Source organism: Phyllobates terribilis, unplaced genomic scaffold (genome assembly GCF_046119375.1).
Source record: "Phyllobates terribilis strain yellow unplaced genomic scaffold, ASM4611937v1 Scaffold_4__5_contigs__length_816908805, whole genome shotgun sequence".
Classification (NCBI taxonomy): Eukaryota; Metazoa; Chordata; class Amphibia; order Anura; family Dendrobatidae; genus Phyllobates; species Phyllobates terribilis.
The window spans coordinates 619,849,209-619,874,770 of record NW_027362764.1 but is presented as its reverse complement, the minus strand read 5'-3'; the positions used below and the strand labels follow the sequence as shown (position 1 = coordinate 619,874,770).

Below are 25,562 nucleotides of genomic sequence, written 5' to 3'. Positions count from 1 at the left end.
CGCATCCTACAGCATCAACGGGCAACGCAACACACAGCAAAGCAACCGCATCCTACAGCATCAACGGGCAACGCAAACCCCTGCAAAGCAACCGCATCCTACAGCATCAACGGGCAACGCAAACCCCTGCAAAGCAACCGCATCCTACAGCATCAACGGGCAACGCAACACCCTGCAAAGCAACCGCATCCTACAGCATCAACGGGCAACGCAACACACAGCAAAGCAACCGCATCCTACAGCATCAACGGGCAACGCAACACACAGCAAAGCAACCGCATCCTACAGCATCAACGGGCAACACAACACCCAGCAAAGCAACTGCATCCTACAGCATCAACGGGCAACGCAACACCCAGCAAAGCAACCGCATCCTACAGCATCAACGGGCAAAGCAACACCCAGCAAAGCAACCGCATCCTACAACATCAACGGGCAACGCAACACACAGCAAAGCAACCGCATCCTACAGCATCATCGGGCAACGCAAACCCCTGCAAAGCAACCGCATCCTACAGCATCAACGGGCAACGCAACACCCAGCAAAGCAACCGCATCCTACAGCATCAAGGGGCAACACAACACCCAGCAAAGCAACCGCATCCTACAGCATCAACGGGCAAAGCAACACCCAGCAAAGCAACCGCATCCTACAGCATCAACGGGCAACGCAAACCCCTGCAAAGCCTCTTATGTGTCACAGGGGAGCAGGGTCACCTATAGGCACAGGGTGTCGGCACCACAGTCCATGGCCTAGGACCAATGTCTGGTGCCTACAATGGTGTTAGTGGCAGCCCCTCCCGATCACAGGTCTCCCGGGCATTGTACGGGGTCTGCTGTACAGGCAGCTGTGGAGGAGGGGTCCTAATTATCAAGGTTGTGTCAGTCTGAGCAGCCTGTAAATCTACACTGGCTGCAAGTCACAACTATACAGCCAAATATCCGGGCCAAGACATGAGTCTATATAACAGTATATCACAATCCATATATCTGGTGAAACCAGAGAGCACCAGCCATCCACTTAAAGGGGAACTCCATATCCAGCACAAGGAGCTCCAGCTGTGTTATACATAGTAATGTAGGTTGAGTAAAGACCTAGGTCCATCAGGTTCAACCTTCCACCCCCAATTGTACATTGTAACTAAATTATCTATAATCCACAATGTTCAGTAGTGAGTAAATCATCAGCCTTCTCTAGTAGCTGTCCTAGTGTCGGCCATTGTGGTCGAACTTTCAAAGTCTGACTGGAAAGAACTTTACACTTCCCCAGGACACGTGTAAAGATTGGGGGGGCAAGGTCTGACTATGTGCAGTATGTGCCCAGAAATCATGTGAAAACCACCTCTGGTGACAAGACCCTATAGACGGGTGTCACCTAAATATCCATCCCCCCCCCCCTTGAGTTTACATTGTAAAGTCTTTGAGTCCTCCTAAAGCGTATCCCGGATACCCTGTGCTGAAAAGGAGCCCCCCACTAATCCACAGGGGTGAGTGCAGACCCCTATATACAGGAACGAGCACATATGCATTGGTTATATAGACCCCTATACAAAGACGAGCACATGGGTACAGGTTCTGCAGACAGCGCAGCACAAGCCGAACGTCCTACACCCCAAATACAGGAAGAACAGATGTAGGCTACACAGACTGCTATACACATAGGTGACACATATATAGGTTATATATACCCACAGGGTGAGGTCATGTATATACACACACCTATATATACACCTCCACCCAAAACACTGCTATTAGCATGTCTACAGTATACACCTTCATATAGAGTTAACCACATGTCTATATGTTCTATAGACCTCCATATACAGGGTGAGCATATATATATATATATATATATATATATATATATATATATATATATATATATATGAAAATATAACAAGGAAGCAAGAAAATGTTATGCTTTTACATATACCGTATATATATGCTCACCCTGTATACGGAGGTCTATAGGACTGTTATTCAGTATATATATTATATATAGTTTCTATAACCCTTCATACAAGGGGTGAGCCCATACATATACAGCTTCTATAGACCTCCATATACATTGTGAGAACCTATATATGGAGAAATCTCCCCAGACTTCTGTCAGCACGTGCTTATAGCTTCTATAGACCTCCATATATATGATGAGCATATATATATATATATATATATATATATATATATATATATACGGTAGTTTCTATAGCCCTCTGCTTACAAGGTGAGCCCCTATATATGTACCCCCCATGTTCTGGTGTCAGCACATGTCTATATCCCTCTGTAAACAGGGTGGTCCCTATATATGTACACCCCCAATACCCTGGTGTCAGCACATGTCTATATCCTTCCGTATACAGTGGCCCCTATATATATATGTACACCCCCATACCCTGGTGTCAGTACATGTCTATATCCCTCCATATACAGTGTGGTCCCTATATATATATATATATGTAACCCCCATACCTTGGTGTCAGCACATGTCTATATCCCTCCGTATAGAGTGGTCCCTATATATATGTACACCCCACACCCTGGTGCAGCACATGTCTATAGCCCTCCGTATACAGGGTGGTTCCTATATATGTATGTACCCCCCACACACTGGTGTCAGCACAAGTCTATATCCCTCCGTATACAGGATGACCCCTATACATATGTACACCCCCCATACCCTGGTGTCAGCACATGTCTATAGCCCTCCGTATACAGGGTGGTCCCTATATCTATATATCTATATATGTACCCCCACACCCTGGTGTCAGCACATGTCTATATCCCTCCATATACAGGGTAGTCCCTATATATACATATGTACACCCCCCATACCCTGGTGTCAGCACATGTCTATATCCCTCCATATACAGGGTGGTCCCTATATATATATATATATATATATATATATATATATGTACCCCCCATACCGTGGTGCCAGCACATGTCTATAGGCCTCTGTATACAGGGTGGTCCCTATATATACATATGTACACCCCACACCCTGGTGCCACCATATGTCTATAGCCCTCCGTATACAGGGTGGTCCCTATACATATATGTACCCCCCATACCCTGGTGCCAGCACATGTCTATAGCCCTCCGTATACAGGGTGGTCCCTATATACATATATGTACCCCCCATACCCTGGTGCCAGCACATGTCTATAGCCCTCCGTATACAGGGTGGTCCCTATATACATATATGTACCCCCCATACCCTGGTGCCAGCACATGTCTATAGCCCTCCGTATACAGGGTGGTCCCTATATACATATATGTACCCCCCATACCCTGGTGCCAGCACATGTCTATAGCCCTCCGTATACAGGGTGGTCCCTATACATATATGTACCCCCCATACCCTGGTGTCAGCACATGTCTATAACCCTCCGTATACAGTGGTCCCTATACATATATGTACACCCCACACCCTGGTGCAGCACATGTCTATAGCCCTCCGTATACAGGGTGGTTCCTATACATATGTACCCCCCCACACCCTGGTGCCAGCACGTGTGTGCCGCTCCTCCGGAGCCCACAGAGGGGCCACACACGGCTGCGCCGGTGACAATGGCAGCGGTATTTACCTCCAGAGCTGTCCTAGCTGCAGGATATGGATGAATGACTGCAGGAGCCAGATGCAGAAGGAGCAGGACGCGGAGCTGGTGCCGGAGGCCCGGTTGCCGCTCCCGGCCGGGTTGCTGGGCTTGCTGCTGGCGGTAGACGCCTGTCTCTGCGGGGTGGCAGGTCGCCCGTCCGCCTCCCCCGGCGGTGCCGCGGCCGCAGTCTTGCCGTTCACAGGAGAGCACTGGGCGCTGTTCTCGGTGCTGAAGTCGTGCACGAACCACCTGAAGCTGAACACCTGCACGGACAGCGAGCCCAGCACCACGAAGAACAGCGTGAGCCCGAACCACCAGCGCTGGCCCCGCAGGTAGTAGTCCACGGACAGCCAGATGTCGCTGCCCACATCGGCGAAGTACACGGCCACCGCCGCCAGGATCCACAGGCAATCCCACACCGAGTAGCGCTGCTGCTCCCGGGCCAGGCGCAGGCACAGAGCCGGGGACCCTCCGCCTCCCCCGGCGCTGCCGGCCACCCTGCTACAGCAGCACCGGGAGCCGCCGTCCGAGCAGCCGCCATCCCCGGCACCGGAGCCCGGGTGAGAGCCGGAGACCAAGCCCTGCACGGAGCCAGAGTGATCCGAGTTCTGCAGGGGGGTGAAGGCGACGTCGCTCTTCTTCATCTTCAGCATCCCGTCTGACTTCGCCGCCATGATGGGGGGAAAGGGAAAAATAAAAAAGAATCAAAAATGCAGCGATGAAACGAGGGGAGAACGGAGGAGCAGATCCCTCCTTTATTGTGTGACAGCGGCGCTGCCCGGCCCCGACCTCGTCCCCTCCTCCCCCTGCTACTGCTGCCGGCTCCCTCCGCCTCCTCCGCCTCACACAGCAGCGGCGGGGCCGGGCCGAGCACAGCGCCGCCTGTCTGCCAGAGAGACAACCTCACCCTGCAGCCGCCCGGCCCGGATGATGGGATGAGGTCATCCCTCTCCTCTCCTCACCTCCCGTCACTGGCAGAGGAGGAGGAGGAGGGGATGCAGCAAGGCGGAGAGGGGTGAACCAAGGATAGAGGACCCACAACGACTGGTGCGCCATCCACAGCCCTATAGGACACTCATCATCTGCTGCAGGACTCCCAACATCCACTGTAATATCCCCAACATTCACTATAGGACACCCATTATCTGCTGTAATACACCCATCATCTAGTATAAGACACCCGTCATCCACTATAGCACACCCATCATCCTCTGCAGGACACCCAACATCCATTATAGTACACCCGTCATCCACTATAGGACACCCATCATCCACTATAGGACACTCATCATCCACTATAGGACACCCATTATCCACTGCAGGACGCCCAACATCCACTGTAATATCCCCAGCATTCACTATAGGACACCCATTATCTGCTGTAATACACCCATCATCTAGTATAGGACACCCGTCATCCACTATAGGACACTCATCATCCTCTGCAGGACGCCGAACATCCATTATAGTACACCCGTCATCCACTTTAGTACACCCATCATCCACTATAGGACACCCATCATCCACTATAGGACACCCATCATCCACTTTAGTACACCCATCATCCACTATAGGACACCCAACATCCTCTGCAGGATGCCCAACATCCATAATAATAAACCCAGTATTCACTATAGGACACCCATTATCTGCTGTAATACACACAACATCCACTATAGTACACCCATCATCTACTATAGTACACCGATCATCCACTATAGTACACCCATCATCCACTATAGGACACCCATCATCCACAGTAGGACACCCATCGTCCACTGTAGGATACTCATCATCCACTATAGTACACCCATCATCCACTGTAGGACACCCATCATCCACTATAGGACACCCATCATCCACTATAGGACACCCATCATCCACTGTAGGACACCCAACATTCTCTGCATGACGCTCATCATCCACTATAAGATGCTCATCATCTACTATAGGACACCCAACATCCTCCGCTGGACACCCATCATCCTCTGTAGGACATCCATCATCCTATGTAGGACACCCTACCAGGGGCGTACATAGAAATCATGGGGCCCCATAGCAGAAGTTATAATTCTCTCCCCCTCCCCCCGACCCCATAAAAAATATATAATACTAATATTCGTTGGGGTCACAGGAGAGCAGATCTCACAAGTTTGCAGGCTTTACAAAATATTTTTCCTACTGAAGTCCTAGATTCCCCTTTCATTGCACTCATGAAGTATGATGCCAACAAAAGTGCCACATGAAAACTGCAAGTTACCCCCACGGTGAATTCCTCCACAGTACCCTCCACACACACAGTATGATGACCCTACTGTACCCAACTGCAACTCCCTCAGCAAAGTATGGCGATCCCTACATGGTATGATGCACAGCCCTCTATGCAGTATAATGGGCCTACATACAGTATAATGGCCCCATACCTCACCACACTGTATACTGTTAACAGTATAATGTCCCCCACACAGCATGATGGATCCCACACAAACCTTCACACTGTGTAATTGCTTGCATACAGTATAATGGCCCCCACATAGGCCTCCATAAAGTATAAAGGCTCCCACATAGCCCTCCAAATATTATAATGGTCCCCACATAGCCCTCCATAAAGTATAAAGGCTCCCACATAGCCCTCCAAAAATTGTAATGACCCCTACATAGCCCTACAAATGTTATAATGGCCCCAAATAGCCCTACAAACATTATAATGACCTAATAGCCCTCCAAATATTATAATGGCCCCCGTATAGCCCTCCATATAGTATAATGGACCCCATAGTCCTCCATATTGTATCCTGCACCCCATAATCCTCCATATAGTATAATGCAGTCCCCATAGTCCTCCATATAGTATAATTCACCCCTATAGTCCTCCATATAGTATGATGCACTCCCTATAGTCCTCCAAATAGTATAATGCACTCCCCTTGATTCTCTATACAGTAGAAATCACTCTCCATAGTTCCCCATACAGTATAATGCACTCCCCATAGTTCCCCATACAGTATAATGAACTACGCACAGTCCTCCATACAGAATAATGCACTCCCCATAGTCCTCCATACAGTATAATGAACTCCCCACAGTCCTCCAAATAGTATAATGCACTCCCCATAGTCCTCCATATAGTATAATGCACTCCTCATAGTCCTCCATACAGTATAATGCACTCCCCTTAGGCCTCCATATCGTATAATGCACTCCTCATAGTCCTCCATACAGTATAATACACTCCCCATAGTCCTCCATACAGTATAATACACTTCCCATAGTCCTCCATAAAGTATAAAGGCTCCCACAAAGCCCTCCAAAAATTGTAATGACACCTACATAGCCCTCCAAATATTATAATGGCCCCCGCATAGCCCTCCATATAGTATAATGGACCGCATAGTCTTCCATATTGTATCCTGCACCCCATAATCCTCCATATAGTATAATGCAGTCCCCATAGTCCTCCATATAGTATAGTGAACCCCTATAGTCCTCCATATAGTATAATGCACCCCCATAGGCCTTCATATAGTATAATGCACTCCCCATAGCCCTCCAAATAGTATAATGCACTCCACGTAGTTCTCCATACAGTATAACGCACTCATACAGTATAATGCACTCCCCATAGTCCTCCATAAAGTATAATGCACTCCCCATAGTCCTCCAAATAGTATAATGCACTCTCCATAGTCCTCCATATAGTATAATGCTCTCCCCATAGTTCCCCATACAGTATAATGCACTACGCATAGTCCTCCATACAGTGTAATGCACTCCCCATAGTCCTCCATACAGTATAATGAACGCCCAATAGTTCTCCAAATTGTATAATGCACTCCCCACAGTCCTCCATATAGTATAATGCACTCCCCTTAGTCCTCCACATAGTATAATGCACTTCTCATAGTCCTCCATACAGTATAATGCACTCGCCATAGTCCTCCAAATAGTATAATGCACTCCCCATAGTCCTCCATATAGTATAATGCACTCCTCATAGTTCCCCATACAGTATAACGCACTACGCACAGTCCTCCATACAGTACAATGCACTCCCCATAGTCCTCCATACAGTGTAATGAACCTCCCATAGTCTTCCAAATTGTATAATGCACTCCCCACAGTCCTCCATATAGTATAATGCACTCTCCTTAGTCCTCCATATAGTATAATGCACTCCTCATAGACCTCCATTCAGTATAATGCACCCCCATAGTCCTCCATATAGTATAATGCACTCCCCATAGTTCCCCATACAGTATAATGCACTACACACAGTCCTCCATATACTGTAGTATAATGGACTCCCCACAGTTCTCCATACAGTATAATGCACACGTCATAGTCCTTCATACAGTGTAATGCACTCCCCATAGTCCACCAAACAGTATAATGCACTCCCCATAGTCCTCCATATAGTATAATACACTCCCCATAGTCCTCCATACAGTATAATGCGCTCCCCATAGTCCTCCATATACTGTACTATAATGGACTCCCCGCAGTCCTCCATACAGTATAATGCACACGTCATAGTCCTCCTTACAATATAATGCACTTCCTATAGTCCTCCATATAGTATAATGGACTCCCCATAGTCCTCCATACAGTATAATGCACTCCCCATAGTCCTCCATATAGTATATTGCACTCCTGATACTCCTCCATACAGTATAATGTAATACGCACAGTCCTCCATATAGTATAATGCACTCCCCATATGTTTCCAGTTATTTATATGCGGCAGCCATGTGTCTCCATTGATGTATATGCCTCAGCCATGCAGATTCATGCATATAGACTCAGACTAGAACCTGATGCCCGCGGCCAGCCTTACATGTTCTTCCACCACCCTATAGATCAGCGGTGGGGAACCTCCGGCCCGCGGAGGTCAGGACGTACTATGTTGGCGGAGTTAGCGTTCAATGTGCTCCTGTCTTATAGAAGAAGACAGCTGCAGTGTCTCCAGTGATGTATATGCCCAGCCCAGTGTCTTGAGTGATCTATATGTCAGGCCCAGTGTCTCCAGTGATGTATATGCCCAGCCCAGTGTCTCCAGTGATGTATATGCCCAGCCCAGTGTCTCCATTGATGTATATGCCCAGCCCAGTGTCTCCAGTGATGTATATGCCCAGCCCAGTGTTTCCAGTGACGTGTATGCCCAGCCCAGTGTCTCCAGTGATATATATGTCCCAGCCCAGTGTCTCCAGTGATGTATATGCCCACTCCAGTGTATCCAGTGATGTATATGTCCTAGCCCAGTGTCTCCAGTGATGTGTACGCCCAGCCCAGTGTTTCCAGTGATGCATATGTCCCAGCCCAGTGTCTCCAGCGATGTATATGTCCAGCCCAGTGTCTCCAGCGATGTATATTTCCTGCCTAATGTCTCCAGTGATGAATATGTTCTGCCTATTGTCTCCAGTGATGAATATGCCCAGCCCAGTGCCTCCAGTGATGTATATGTCCTAGCCCAGTGTCTCCAGTGATGTATATGTCCTAGCCCAGTGTCTCCAGTGATGTATACGCCCAGCCCAGTGTCTCCAGTGATGTATATGTCCTAGCCCAGTGTCTCCAGTGATGTGTATGTCCTAGCCCAGTGTATCCAGTGATGTATACGCCCAGCCCAGTGTCTCCAGTGATGTATATGTCCCAGCCCAGTGTCTCCAGAGATGTATATGTCCTAGCCCAGTGTCTCCAGTGATGTATGCGCCCAGCCCAGTGACTCCAGTGATGTATATATCCCAGCCCAGTGTCTCCATTGATGTATATGTCCCAGCCCAGTGTCTCCAGTGATGTATATGTCCTAGCCCAGTGTCTCCAGTGATGTATACGCCCAGCCCAGTGTCTCCAGTGATGTATATGTCCCAGCCCAGTGTCTCCAGTGATGCATATGTCCCAGCTCAGTGTCTCCAGTGATGTATATGTCCCAGCCCAGTGTCTCCAGTGATGTATATGCCCAGCGTCTCCAGTGATCTATATGTCCAGCCCAGTGTCTCCAGTGATGTATATGTTCCAGCCCAGTGTCTCCAGTGATGTATATGCCCAGCCCAGTGTCTCCATTGATGTATGTGCCCAGCCCAGTGTCTCCAGTGATGTATATATCCCAGTCCAGTGTCTACAGTGATGTATATGTCCAGCCCAGTATCTCCAGTGATGTATATGTCCAGCCCAGTGTCTCCAGTGATGTATATGTCCCAGCCCAGTGTCTCCAGTGATGTATATGCCCAGCCCAGTGTCTCCAGTGATGTATATGTCCCAGCCCAGTGTCTCCAGTGATGTATATGTCCTAGCCCAGTGTCTCCAGTGATGTATATGTCCTAGCCCAGTGACTCCAGTGATGTATACGCCCAGCCCAGTGTCTCCAGTAATGTATATGCCCAGCCCAGTGTCTCCAGTGATGTATATGTCCTAGCCCAGTGTCTCCAGTGATGTATATGTCCAGCCCAGTGTCTCCAGTGATGTATATGTCCCAGCCCAGTTTCTCCAGTGATGTATATATCCCAGCCCAGTGTCTCCAGTGATGCATATGTCCCAGCCCAGTGTCTCCATTGATGTACATGTCCCAGCCCAGTGTCTCCAGTGATGTATATGTCCTAGCCCAATGTCTCCAGTGATGTATACGCCCAGTGTCTCCAGTGATGTATATGTCCCAGCCCAGTGTCTCCAGTGATGCATATGTCCCAGCTGAGTGTCTCCAGTGATGTATATGTCCCAGCCCAGTGTCTCCAGTGATGTATATGCTCAGCGTCTCCAGTGATCTATATGTCCAGCCCAGTGTCTCCAGTGATGTATATGTTCCAGCCCAGTGTCTCCAGTGATGTATATGCCCAGCCCAGTGTCTCCATTGATGTATGTGCCCAGCCCAGTGTCTCCAGTGATGTATATATCCCAGTCCAGTGTCTACAGTGATGTATATGTCCAGCCCAGTGTCTCCAGTGATGTATATGTCCAGACCAGTGTCTCCAATGATGTATATGTCCCAGCTCAGTGTCTCCAGTGATGTATATTTCCCAGCCCTGTGTCTCCAGTGATGTATATGCCCAGCATCTCCAGTGATCTATATGTCCAGCCCAGTGTCTCCAGTGATGTATATGTTCCAGCCCAGTGTCTCCAGTGATATATATGCCCAGCCCAGTGTCTCCATTGATGTATGTGCCCAGCCCAGTGTCTCCAGTGATGTATATATCCCAGTCCAGTGTCTACAGTGATGTATATGTCCAGCCCAGTGTCTCCAGTGATGTATATGTCCAGCCCAGTGTCTCCAGTGATGCATATATCCCAGCGCAGTGTCTCCAGTGATGTATATGTCCAGCCCAGTGTCTCCAGCGATGTATATGTCCTGCCTAATGTCTCCAGTGATGAATATGTTCTGCCTATTGTCTCCAGTGATGAATATGACCAGCCCAGTGTCTCCAGTGATGTATATGTCCGAGCCCAGTGTCTCCAGTGATGCATACGCCCAGCCCAGTGTCTCCAGTGATGTATATGTCCTAGCCCAGTGTCTCCAGTGATGTATATGTCCTAGCCCAGTGTCTCCAGTGATGTATACACCTAGCCCAGTGTCTCCAGTGATGTATATGTCCCAGCCCAGTGCCTCCAGTGATGTATATGTCCTAGCCCAGTGTCTCCAGTGATGTATGCGCCCAGCCCAGTGACTCCAGTGATGTATATATCCCAGCCCAGTGTCTCCAGTGATGCATATGTCCCAGCCCAGTGTCTCCATTGATGTATATGTCCCAGCCCAGTGTCTCCAGAGATGTATATGTCCTAGCCCAATGTCTCCAGTGATGTATACGCCCAGCCCAGTGTCTCCAGTGATGTATATGTCCCAGCCCAGTGTCTCCAGTGATGCATATGTCCCAGCTCAGTGTCTCCAGTGATGTATATGTCCCAGCCCAGTGTCTCCAGTGATGTATATGACCAGCGTCTCCAGTGATCTATATGTCCAGCCCAGTGTCTCCAGTGATGTATATGTTCCAGCCCAGTGTCTCCAGTGATGTATATGCCCAGCCCAGTGTCTCCATTGATGTATGTGCCCAGCCCAGTGTCTCCAGTGATGTATATATCCCAGTCCAGTGTCTACAGTGATGTATATGTCCAGACAAGTGTCTCTAGTGATGTATATGTCCAGCCCAGTGTCTCCAGTGATGTATATGTCCCAGCCCAGTGTCTCCAGTGATGTATATGCCCAGCCCAGTGTCTCCAGTGATGTATATGTCCCAGCCCAGTGTCTCCAGTGATGTATATGTCCTAGCCAAGTGTCTCCAGTGATGTATATGTCCTAGCCCAGTGACTCCAGTGATGTATACGCCCAGCCCAGTGTCTCCAGTGATGTATATGTCCTAGCCCAGTGTCTCCAGTGATGTATACGCCCAGCCCAGTGTCTCCAGTGATGTATATGTCCCAGCCCAGTGTCTCCAGTGATGTATATGTCCTAACCCAGTGTCTCCAGTAATGTATGCGCCCAGCCCAGTGTCTCCAGTGATGTATATATCCCAGCCCAGTGTCTCCAGTGATGCATATGTCCCAGCCCAGTGTCTCCATTGATGTACATGTCCCAGCCCAGTGTCTCCAGTGATGTATATGTCCTAGCCCAGTGTCTCCAGTGATGTATACGCCCAGCCCAGTGTCTCCAGTGATGCATATTTCCCAGCTCAGTGTCTCCAGTGATGTATATGTCCCAGCCCAGTGTCTCCAGTGATGCATATGTCCCAGCTCAGTGTCTCCAGTGATGTATATGTCCCAGCCCAGTGTCTCCAGTGATGTATATGCCCAGCGTCTCCAGTGATCTATATGTCCAGCCCAGTGTCTCCAGTGATGTATATGTTCCAGCCCAGTGTCTCCAGTGATGTATTTGCCCAGCCCAGTGTCTCCATTGATGTATATGTCCCAGCCCAGTGTCTCCAGTGATGTATATGTCCTAGCCCAGTGTCTCCAGTGATGTATGCGCCCAGCCCAGTGTCTCCAGTGATGTATATATCCCAGCCCAGTGTCTCCAGTGATGCATATGTCCTAGCCCAGTGTCTCCATTGATGTATATGTCCCAGCCCAGTGTCTCCAGTGATGTATATGTCCTAGCCCAGTGTCTCCAGTGATGTATACGCCCAGCCCAGTGTCTCCAGTGATGTATATGTCCCAGCCCAGTGTCTCCAGTGATGCATATGTCCCAGCTCAGTGTCTCCAGTGATGTATATGTCCCAGCAAAGTGTCTCCAGTGATGTATATGCCCAGCGTCTCCAGTGATCTATATGTCCAGCCCAGTGTCTCCAGTGATGTATATGTTCCAGCCCAGTGTCTCCAGTGACGTATATGCCCAGCCCAGTGTCTCCATTGATGTATGGTCCCAGCCCAGTGTCTCCAGTGATGCATATGTCCCAGCTCAGTGTCTCCAGTGATGTATATGTCCCAGCCCAGTGTCTTCAGTGATGTATATGCCCAGCGTCTCCAGTGATCTATATGTCCAGCCCAGTGTCTCCAGTGATGTATATGTTCCAGCCCAGTGTCTCCAGTGATGTATATGCCCAGCCCAGTGTCTCCATTGATGTATGGTCCCAGCCCAGTGTCTCCAGTGATGCATATGTCCCAGCTCAGTGTCTCCAGTGATGTATATGTCCAGCCCAGTGTCTCCAGTGATGTATATGTCCAGCCCAGTGTCTCCAGTGATGCATATGTCCCAGCCCAGTGTCTCCAGTGATGTATATGTCCAGCCCAGTGTCTCCAGCGATGTATATGTCCTGCCTAATGTCTACAGTGATGAATATGTTCTGCCTATCGTCTCCAGTGATGAATATGCCCAGCCCAGTGTCTCCAGTGATGTATATGTCCCAGCCCAGTGTCTCCAGTGATGTATATGTCCTAGCCCAGTGTCTCCAGTGATGTATACGCCCAGCCCAGAGTCTCCAGTGATGTATATGTCCTAGCCCAGTGTCTCCAGTGATGTATACGCCCAGCCCAGTGGCTCCAGTGATGTATATGTCCCAGCCCATTGTCTCCAGTGATGTATATGTCCTAGCCCAGTGTCTCCAGTGATGTATGCGCCCAGCCCATTGTCTCCAGTGATGTATATATCCCAGCCCAGTGTCTCCAGTGATGCATATGTCCCAGCCCAGTGTCTCCATTGATGTATATGTCCCAGCCCAGTGTCTCCAGTGATGTATATGGCCTTGCCCAGTGTCTCCAGTGATGTATAAGCCCAGCCCAGTGTCTCCAGTGATGTATATGTCACAGCCCAGTGTCTCCAGTGATGTATATGCCCAGCCCAGTGTCTCCATTGATGTATGTGCCCAGCCCAGTGTCTCCAGTGATGTATATATCCCATTCCAGTGTCTACAGTGATGTATATGTCCAGCCCAGTGTCTCTAGTGATGTATATGTCCAGCCCAGTGTCTCCAGTGATGTATATGTCCCATCCCAGTGTCTCCAGTGATGTATATGTCCCAGCCCTGTGTCTCCAGTGATGTATATGCTCAGCGTTTCCAGTGATCTATATGTCCAGCCCAGTGTCTCCAGTGATGTATATGTTCCAGCCCAGTGTCTCCAGTGATGTATATGCCCAGCCCAGTGTCTCCATTGATGTATGTGCCCAGCCCAGTGTCTCCAGTGATGTATATATCCCAGTCCAGTGTCTACAGTGATGTATATGTCCATCCCAGTGTCTCCAGTGATGTATATGTCCAGCCCAGTGTCTCCAATGATGTATATGTCCCAGCTCAGTGTCTCCAGTGATGTATATGTCCCAGCCCTGTGTCTCCAGTGATGTATATGCCCAGCATCTCCAGTGATCTGTATGTCCAGCCCAGTGTCTCCAGTGATGTATATGTTCCAGCCCAGTGTCTCCAGTGATATATATGCCCAGCCCAGTGTCTCCATTGATGTATGTGCCCAGCCCAGTGTCTCCAATGATGTATATATCCCAGTCCACTGTCTACAGTGATGTATATGTCCAGCCCAGTGTCTCCAGTGATGTATATGTCCAGCCCAGTGTCTCCAGTGATGCATATATCCCAGCGCAGTGTCTGCAGTGATGTATATGTCCAGCCCAGTGTCTCCAGCGATGTATATGTCCTGCCTAATGTCTCCAGTGATGAATATGTTCTGCCTATTGTCTCCAGTGATGAATATGACCAGCCCAGTGTCTCCAGTGATGTATAAGTCCGAGCCCAGTGTCTCCAGTGATGAATACGCCCAGCCCAGTGTCTCCAGTGATGTATATGTCCTAGCCCAGTGTCTCCAGTGAGGTATATGTCCTAGCCCAGTGTCTCCAGTGATGTATACGCCCAGCCCAGTGTCTCCAGTGATGTATATGTCCCAGCCCAGTGTCTCCAGTGATGTATATGTCCTAGCCCAGTGTCTCCAGTGATGTATGCGCCCAGCCCAGTGTCTCCAGTGATGTATATATTCCAGTCCAGTGTCTACAGTGATGTATATGTCCAGCCCAGTTTCTCCAGTGATGTATATGTCCAGCCCAGTGTCTCCAGTGATGTATATGTCCCAGCCCAGTGTCTCCAGTGATGTATATGTCCAGCCCAGTGTCTACAGCGATGTATATGTCCTGCCTAATGTCTCCAATGATGAATATGTTCTGCCTATTGTCTCCAGTGATGAATATGCCCAGCCCAGTGTCTCCAGTGATGTATATGTCGCAGCCCAGTGTCTCCAGTGATGTATATGTCCTAGCCCAGTGTCTCCAGTGATGTATACGCCCAGCCCAGTGTCTCCAGTGATGTATATGTCCTAGCCCAGTGTCGCCAGTGATGTATACGCCCAGCCCAGTGTCTCCAGTGATGTATATGTCCCACCCAGTGTCTCCAGTGATGTATATGTCCAGCCCAGTGTCTCCAGTGATGTATGCGCAGAGCCCAGTGTCTCCAGTGATGTATATATACCAGCCCAGTGTCTCCAGTGATGCATATGTCCCAGCCCACTGTCTCCATTGATGTATATGTCCCAGCCTAGTGTCTCCAGTGATGTATATGTCCTTGCCCAGTGTCTCCAGTGATGTATGTGCCCAGCCCAGTGTCTCCAGTGATGTATATATCCCAGCCCAGTGTCTCCAGTGATGCATATGTCCCAGCCCACTGTCTCCATTGATGTATATGTCCCAGCCCAGTGTCTCCAGTGATGTATATGTCCTTGCCCAGTGTCTCCAGTGATGTATACGCCCAGCCCAGTGTCTCCAGTGATGTATATGTCCCAGCCCAGTGTCTCCAGTGATGTATATGTTCCAGCCCAGTGTCTACAGTGATGTATATGCCCAGCCCAGTGTCTCCATTGATGTATGTGCCGAGCCCAGTGTCTCCAGTGATGTATATATCCCAGTCCAGTGTCTACAGTGATATATATGTCCAGCCCAGTGTCTCCAGTGATGTATATGTCCAGCCCAGTGTCTCCAGTGATGTATATGTCCCAGCCCAGTGTCTCCAGTGATGTATATGCCCAGCCCAGTGTCTCCAGTGATGTATATGTCCCAGCCCAGTGTCTCCAGTGATGTATATATCCTAGCCCAGTGTCTCCAGTGATGTATATGTCCTAGCCCAGTGACTCCAGTGATGTATACGCCCAGCCCAGTGTCTCCAGTGATGTATATGTCCTAGTCCAGTGTCTCCAGTGATGTATACGCCCAGCCAAGTGTCTCCAGTGATGTATATGTCCCAGCTCAGAGTCTCCAGTGATGTATATGTCCTAGCCCAGTGTCTCCAGTGATGTATGCGCCCAGCCCAGTGTCTCCAGTGATGTATATATCCCAGCCCAGTGTCTCCAGTGATGCATATGTCCCAGCCCAGTGTCTCCATTGATGTATATGTCCCAGCCCAGTGTCTCCAGTGATGTATATGTCCTAGCCCAGTGTCTCCAGTGATGTATACGCCCAGCCCAGTGTCTCCAGTGATGTATATGTCTCAGCCCAGTGTCTCCAGTGATGCATATGTCCCAGCTCAGTGTCTCCAGTGATGTATATGTCCCTGCCCAGTGTCTGCAGTGATGTATATGCCCAGCATCTCCAGTGATCTATATGTCCAGCCCAGTGTCTCCAGTGATGTGTATGTTCCAGCCCAGTGTCTCCATTGATGTATGTGCCCAGCCCAGTGTCTCCAGTGATGTATATATCCCACTCCAGTGTCTGCAGTGATGTATATGTCCAGCCCAGTGTCTCCAGTGATGTATATGTCCAGCCCAGTGTCTCCAGTGATGTATATGTCCCAGCCCAGTGTCTCCAGTGATGTATATGCCCAGCCCAGTGTCTCCAGTGATGTATATGTCCCAGCCCAGTGTCTCCAGTGATGTATATGTCCAGCCCAGTGTCTCCATTGATGTATATGCCCAGCCCAGTGTCTCCAGTGATCTATATGTCCAGCCCAGTGTCTCCAGTGATGTATATATCCCAGCCCAGTGTCTCCAGTGATGGATATGTCCCAGCCCACTGTCTCCATTGATGTATATGTCCCAGCCTAGTGACTCCAGCGATGTATATGTCCTTGCCCAGTGTCTCCAGTGATGTATGTGCCCAGCCCAGTGTCTCCAGTGATGTATATATCCCAGCCCAGTGTCTCCAGTGATGCATATGTCCCAGCCCACTGTCTCCATTGATGTATATGTCCCAGCCCAGTGTCTCCAGTGATGTATATGTCCTTGCCCAGTGTCTCCAGTGATGTATACGCCCAGCCCAGTGTCTCCAGTGATGTATATGTCCCAGCCCAGTGTCTCCAGTGATGTATATGTTCCAGCCCAGTGTCTACAGTGATGTATATGCCCAGCCCAGTGTCTCCATTGATGTATGTGCCGAGCCCAGTGTCTCCAGTGATGTATATATCCCAGTCCAGTGTCTACAGTGATGTATATGTCCAGCCCAGTGTCTCCAGTGATGTATATGTCCAGCCCAGTGTCTCCAGTGATGTATTTGTCCAGCCCAGTGTCTCCAGTGATATATATGTCCAGTACAGTGTCTCCATTGATGTATGTGCCCAGCCCAGTGTCTCCAGTGATGTATATATCCCAGTTCAGTGTCTCCAATGATGTATATGTCCAGCCCAGTGTCTCCAGTGATGTATATGTCCAGCCCAGTGTCTCCAGGGATGTATATGTCCCAGCCCAGTGTCTACAGTGATGTATATGCCCAGTCCAGTGTCTCCAGTGATGTATATGTCCTAGCCCAGTGTCTCCAGTGATGTATATGTCCTAGCCCAGTGACTCCAGTGATGTATACGCCCAGCCCAGTGTCTCCAGTGAGGTATATGTCCTAGCCCAGTGTCTCCAGTGATGTATACGCCCAGCCCAGTGTCTCCAGTGATGTATATGTCCCAGCCCAGTGTCTCCAGTGATGTATATGTCCTAGCCCAGTGTCTCCAGTGATGTATGCGCCCAGCCCAGTGTCTCCAGTGATGTATATATTCCAGTCCAGTGTCTACAGTGATGTATATGTCCAGCCCAGTTTCTCCAGTGATGTATATGTCCAGCCCAGTGTCTCCAGTGATGTATATGTCCCAGCCCAGTGTCTCCAGTGATGTATATGTCCAGCCCAGTGTCTCCAGCGATGTATATGTCCTGCCTAATGTCTCCAATGATGAATATGTTCTGCCTATTGTCTCCAGTGATGAATATGCCCAGCCCAGTGTCTCCAGTGATGTATATGTCGCAGCCCAGTGTCTCCAGTGATGTATATGTCCTAGCCCAGTGTCTCCAGTGATGTATACGCCCAGCCCAGTGTCTCCAGTGATGTATATGTCCTAGCCCAGTGTCTCCAGTGATGTATACGCCCAGCCCAGTGTCTCCAGTGATGTATATGTCCCACCCAGTGTCTCCAGTGATGTATATGTCCAGCCCAGTGTCTCCAGTGATGTATGCGCCCAGCCCAGTGTCTCCAGTGATGTATATATCCCAGCCCAGTGTCTCCAGTGATGCATATGTCCCAGCCCACTGTCTCCATTGATGTATATGTCCCAGCCTAGTGTCTCCAGTGATGTATATGTCCTTGCCCAGTGTCTCCAGTGATGTATGTGCCCAGCCCAGTGTCTCCAGTGATGTATATATCCCAGCCCAGTGTCTCCAGTGATGCATATGTCCCAGCCCACTGTCTCCATTGATGTATATGTCCCAGCCCAGTGTCTCCAGTGATGTATATGCCCTTGCCCAGTGTCTCCAGTGATGTATACGCCCAGCCCAGTGTCTCCAGTGATGTATATGTCCCAGCCCAGTGTCTCCAGTGATGTATATGTTCCAGCCCAGTGTCTACAGTGATGTATATGCCCAGCCCAGTGTCTCCATTGATGTATGTGCCGAGCCCAGTGTCTCCAGTGATGTATATATCCCAGTCCAGTGTCTACAGTGATGTATATGTCCAGCCCAGTGTCTCCAGTGATGTACATGTCCAGCCCAGTGTCTCCAGTGATGTATATGTCCCAGCCCAGTGTCTCCAGTGATGTATATGCCCAGCCCAGTGTCTCCAGTGATGTATATGTCCCAGCCCAGTGTCTCCAGTGATGTATATATCCTAGCCCAGTGTCTCCAGTGATGTATATGTCCTAGCCCAGTGACTCCAGTGATGTATACGCCCAGCCCAGTGTCTCCAGTGATGTATATGTCCTAGTCCAGTGTCTCCAGTGATGTATACGCCCAGCCCAGTGTCTCCAGTGATGTATATGTCCCAGCTCAGAGTCTCCAGTGATGTATATGTCCTAGCCCAGTGTCTCCAGTGATGTATGCGCCCAGCCCAGTGTCTCCAGTGATGTATATATCCCAGCCCAGTGTCTCCAGTGATGCATATGTCCCAGCCCAGTGTCTCCATTGATGTATATGTCCCAGCCCAGTGTCTCCAGTGATGTATATGTCCTAGCCCAGTGTCTCCAGTGATGTATACGCCCTGCCCAGTGTCTCCAGTGATGTATATGTCTCAGCCCAGTGTCTCCAGTGATGCATATGTCCCAGCTCAGTGTCTCCAGTGATGTATATGTCCCTGCCCAGTGTCTCCAGTGATGTATATGCCCAGCATCTCCAGTGATCTATATGTCCAGCCCAGTGTCTCCAGTGATGTGTATGTTCCAGCCCAGTGTCTCCATTGATGTATGTGCCCAGCCCAGTGTCTCCAGTGATGTATATATCCCACTCCAGTGTCTGCAGTGATGTATATGTCCAGCCCAGTGTCTCCAGTGATGTATATGTCCAGCCCAGTGTCTCCAGTGATGTATATGTCCCAGCCCAGTGTCTCCAGTGATGTATATGCCCAGCCCAGTGTCTCCAGTGATGTATATGTCCCAGCCCAGTGTCTCCAGTGATGTATATGTCCAGCCCAGTGTCTCCATTGATGTATATGCCCAGCCCAGTGTCTCCAGTGATGTATGTGCTCAGCCCAGTGTCTCCAGTGATGTATATATCCCAGCCCAGTGTCTCCAGTGATGCATATGTCCCAGCCCACTGTCTCCATTGATGTATATGTCCCAGTCCAGTGTCTCCAGTGATGTATATGTCCTTGCCCAGTGTCTCCAGTGATGTATACGCCCAGCCCAGTGTCTCCAGTGATGTATATGTCCCAGCCCAGTGTCTCCAGTGATGTATATGTTCCAGCCCAGTGTCTACAGTGATGTATATGCCCAGCCCAGTGTCTCCATTGATGTATGTGCCGAGCCCAGTGTCTCCAGTGATGTATATATCCCAGTCCAGTGTCTACAGTGATGTATATGTCCAGCCCAGTGTCTCCAGTGATGTATATGTCCAGCCCAGTGTCTCCAGTGATGTATATGTCCCAGCCCAGTGTCTCCAGTGATGTATATGCCCAGCCCAGTGTCTCCAGTGATGTATATGTCCCAGCCCAGTGTCTCCAGTGATGTATATATCCTAGCCCAATGTCTCCAGTGATGTATATGTCCTAGCCCAGTGACTCCAGTGATGTATACGCCCAGCCCAGTGTCTCCAGTGATGTATATGTCCTAGTCCAGTGTCTCCAGTGATGTATACGCCCAGCCCAGTGTCTCCAGTGATGTATATGTCCCAGCTCAGAGTCTCCAGTGATGTATATGTCCTAGCCCAGTGTCTCCAGTGATGTATGCGCCCAGCCCAGTGTCTCCAGTGATGTATATATCCCAGCCCAGTGTCTCCAGTGATGCATATGTCCCAGCCCAGTGTCTCCATTGATGTATATGTCCCAGCCCAGTGTCTCCAGTGATGTATATGTCCTAGCCCAGTGTCTCCAGTGATGTATACGCCCAGCCCAGTGTCTCCAGTGATGTATATGTCTCAGCCCAGTGTCTCCAGTGATGCATATGTCCCAGCTCAGTGTCTCCAGTGATGTATATGTCCCTGCCCAGTGTCTCCAGTGATGTATATGCCCAGCATCTCCAGTGATCTATATGTCCAGCCCAGTGTCTCCAGTGATGTGTATGTTCCAGCCCAGTGTCTCCATTGATGTATGTGCCCAGCCCAGTGTCTCCAGTGATGTATATATCCCACTCCAGTGTCTGCAGTGATGTATATGTCCAGCCCAGTGTCTCCAGTGATGTATATGTCCAGCCCAGTGTCTCCAGTGATGTATATGTCCCAGCCCAGTGTCTCCAGTGATGTATATGCCCAGCCCAGTGTCTCCAGTGATGTATATGTCCCAGCCCAGTGTCTCCAGTGATGTATATGTCCAGCCCAGTGTCTCCAGTGTTGTATATGCCCAGCCCAGTGTCTCCAGTGATCTATATGTCCAGCCCAGTGTCTCCAGTGATGTATATGCCCTTCCCAGTGTCTCCAGTGATGTATATGTCCCAGCCCAGTGTCTCAAGTGATGTATATGTCCCAGCTCAGTGTCTCCAGTGATATATATGCCCAGCCCAGTGTCTCCAGTGATCTATATGTCCAGCCAAGTGTCTCCAGTGATGTATATGTCCCAGCCCAGTGTCACCAGTGATTTATATGTCCAGCCCAGTGTCTATAGTGATATATATGTCCAGCCCAGTGTCTCCAGTGATGTATATGTCCCAGCCCAGTGTCTCCAGTGATGTATATGTTCAGCCCAGTGTCTCCATTGATATATATGTCCAGCCCAGTGTCTCCAGTGATGTATATATCCTGCCTAATGTCTCCAGTGATGAATATTTCCTGCCTATTGTCTCCAGTGATGTATATATCCCAGCCCAGTGTCTCCAGTGATGCATATGTCCCAGCCCACTGTCTCCATTGATGTATATGTCCCAGCCCAGTGTCTCCAGTGATGTATATGTCCTTGCCCAGTGTCTCCAGTGATGTATGTGCCCAGCCCAGTGTCTCCAGTGATGTATATATCCCAGCCCAGTGTCTCCAATGATGCATATGTCCCAGCCCAGTGTCTCCATTGATGTATATGTCCCAGACCAGTGTCTCCAGTGATGTATATGTCCTTGCCCAGTGTCTCCAGTGATGTATACGCCCAGCCCAGTGTCTCCAGTGATGTATATGTCCCAGCCCAGTGTCTCCAGTGATTTATATCTTCCAACCCAGTGTCTACAGTGATGTATATGCCCAGCCCAGTGTCTCCATTGATGTATGTGCCGAGCCCAGTGTCTCCAGTGATGTATATATCCCAGTCCAGTGTCTACAGTGATGTATATGTCCAGCCCAGTGTCTCCAGTGATGTATATGTCCAGCCCAGTGTCTCCAGTGATGTATATGTCCCAGCCCAGTGTCTCCAGTGATGTATATGCCCAGCCCAGTGTCTCCAGTGATGTATATGTCCCAGCCCAGTGTCTCCAGTGATGTATATATCCTAGCCCAGTGTCTCCAGTGATGTATATGTCCTAGCCCAGTGACTCCAGTGATGTATACGCCCAGCCCAGTGTCTCCAGTGATGTATATGTCCTAGTCCAGTGTCTCCAGTGATGTATATGCCCAGCCCAGTGTCTCCAGTGATGTATATGTCCCAGCTCAGAGTCTCCAGTGATGTATATGTCCTAGCCCAGTGTCTCCAGTGATGTATGCGCCCAGCCCAGTGTCTCCAGTGATGTATATATCCCATCCCAGTGTCTCCAGTGATGCATATGTCCCAGCCCAGTGTCTCCATTGATGTATATGTCCCAGCCCAGTATCTCCAGTGATGTATATGTCCTAGCCCAGTGTCTCCAGTGATGTATACGCCCAGCCCAGTGTCTCCAGTGATATATATGTCTCAGCCCAGTGTCTCCAGTGATGCATATGTCCCAGCTCAGTGTCTCCAGTGATGTATATGTCCCTGCCCAGTGTCTCCAGTGATGTATATGCCCAGCATCTCCAGTGATCTATATGTCCAGCCCAGTGTCTCCAGTGATGTGTATGTTCCAGCCCAGTGTCTCCATTGATGTATGTGCCCAGCCCAGTGTCTCCAGTGATGTATATATCCCACTCCAGTGTCTGCAGTGATGTATATGTCCAGCCCAGTGTCTCCAGTGATGTATATGTCCAGCCCAGTGTCTCCAGTGATGTATATGTCCCAGCCCAGTGTCTCCAGTGATGTATATGCCCAGCCCAGTGTCTCCAGTGATGTATATGTCTCAGCCCAGTGTCTCCAGTGATGTATATGTCCAGCCCAGTGTCTCCAGTGATGTATATGCCCAGCCCAGTGTCTCCAGTGATCTATATGTCCAGCCCAGTGTCTCCAGTGATGTATATGCCCTTCCCAGTGTCTCCAGTGATGTATATGTCCCAGCCCAGTGTCTCAAGTGATGTATATGTCCCAGCTCAGTGTCTCCAGTGATATATATGCCCAGCCCAGTGTCTCCAGTGATCTATATGTCCAGCCAAGTGTCTCCAGTGATGTATATGTCCCAGCCCAGTGTCTCCAGTGATTTATATGTCCAGCCCAATGTCTCCAGTGATGTATATGTCCCAGCCCAGTGTCTCCAGTGATGTATATGTTCAGCCCAGTGTCTCCATTGATATATATGTCCAGCCCAGTGTCTCCAGTGATGTATATATCCTGCATAATGTCTCCAGTGATGAATATGTCGTGCCTATTGTCTCCAGTGATGTATATATCCCAGCCCAGTGTCTCCAGTGATGCATATGTCCCAGCCCACTGTCTCCATTGATGTATATGTCCCAGCCCAGTGTCTCCAGTGATGTATATGTCCTTGCCCAGTGTCTCCAGTGATGTATGTGCCCAGCCCAGTGTCTCCAGTGATGTATATATCCCAGCCCAGTGTCTCCAGTGATGCATATGTCCCAGCCCACTGTCTCCATTGATGTATATGTCCCAGCCCAGTGTCTCCAGTGATGTATATGTCCTTGCCCAGTGTCTCCAGTGATGTATACGCCCAGCCCAGTGTCTCCAGTGATGTATATGTCCCAGCCCAGTGTCTCCAGTGATGTATATGTTCCAGCCCAGTGTCTACAGTGATGTATATGCCCAGCCCAGTGTCTCCATTGGTGTATGTGCCGAGCCCAGTGTCTCCAGTGATGTATATATCCCAGTCCAGTGTCTACAGTGATGTATATGTCCAGCCCAGTGTCTCCAGTGATGTATATGTCCAGCCCAGTGTCTCCAGTGATGTATATGTCCCAGCCCAGTGTCTCCAGTGATGTATATGCCCAGCCCAGTGTCTCCAGTGATGTATATGTCCCAGCCCAGTGTCTCCAGTGATGTATATATCCTAGCCCAGTGTCTCCAGTGATGTATATGTCCTAGCCCAGTGACTCCAGTGATGTATACGCCCAGCCCAGTGTCTCCAGTGATGTATATGTCCTAGTCCAGTGTCTCCAGTGATGTATACGCCCAGCCCAATGTCTCCAGTGATGTATATGTCCCAGCTCAGAGTCTCCAGTGATGTATATGTCCTAGCCCAGTGTCTCCAGTGATGTATGCGCCCAGCCCAGTGTCTCCAGTGATGTATATATCCCAGCCCAGTGTCTCCAGTGATGCATATGTCCCAGCCCAGTGTCTCCATTGATGTATATGTCCCAGCCCAGTGTCTCCAGTGATGTATATGTCCTAGCCCAGTGTCTCCAGTGATGTATACGCCCAGCCCAGTGTATCCAGTGATGTATATGTCTCAGCCCAGTGTCTCCAGTGATGCATATGTCCCAGCTCAGTGTCTCCAATGATGTATATGTCCCTGCCCAGTGTCTCCAGTGATGTATATGCCCAGCATCTCCAGTGATCTATATGTCCAGCCCAGTGTCTCCAGTGATGTGTATGTTCCAGCCCAGTGTCTCCATTGATGTATGTGCCCAGCCCAGTGTCTCCAGTGATGTATATATCCCACTCCCGTGTCTGCAGTGATGTATATGTCCAGCCCAGTGTCTCCAGTGATGTATATGTCCAGCCCAGTGTCTCCAGTGATGTATATGTCCCAGCCCAGTGTCTCCAGTGATGTATATCCCCAGCCCACTGTCTCCAGTGATGTATATGTCCCAGCCCAGTGTCTGCAGTGATGTATATGTCTAGCCCAGTGTCTCCAGTGATGTATATGCCCAGCCCAGTGTCTCCAGTGATCTATATGTCCAGCCCAGTGTCTCCAGTGATGTATATGCCCTTTCCAGTGTCTCCAGTGATGTATATGCCCAGCCCAGTGTCTCCAGTGATCTATATGTCCAGCCCAGTGTCTTCAGTGATGTATATGCCCTTTCCAGTGTCTCCAGTGATGTATATGTCCCAGCCCAGTGTCTCAAGTGATTTATATGTCCCAGCTCAGTGTCTCCAGTGCTATATATGCCCAGCCCAGTGTCTCCAGTGATCTATATGTCCAGCCAAGTGTCTCCAGTGATGTATATGTCCCAGCCCAGTGTCTCCAATGATTTATATGTCCAGCCCAGTGTCTCCAGTGATATATATGTCCAGCCCAGTGTCTCCAGTGATGTATATATCCCAGCCCAGTGTCTCCAGTGATGTATATGTTCAGCCCAGTGTCTCCATTGATATATATGTCCAGCCCAGTGTCTCCAGTGATATATATATCCTGCCTAATGTCTCCAGTGATGAATATGTCCTGCCTATTGTCTCCAGTGATGTATATGCCCAGCCCAGTGTCTCCAGTGATGTGTATG

General features: G+C 49.5%; 1 protein-coding gene across 1 annotated transcript in view; it reads right to left on the bottom strand.

Annotated features, from left to right (window-relative positions):
* The window catches only part of XKR4 (XK related 4), a 350,195-nt gene extending 345,688 nt beyond the window's left edge, over positions 1 to 4,507 (bottom strand). The window contains exon 1 of the mRNA XM_073679305.1: positions 3,591 to 4,507. Within this exon, the coding sequence (XP_073535406.1) occupies positions 3,591 to 4,276 (686 nt within the window). The 5' untranslated portion in view covers positions 4,277 to 4,507. The remainder of the gene's footprint in view (positions 1 to 3,590) is intronic.
* Between the last annotated feature and the right edge of the window lie 21,055 nt (positions 4,508 to 25,562).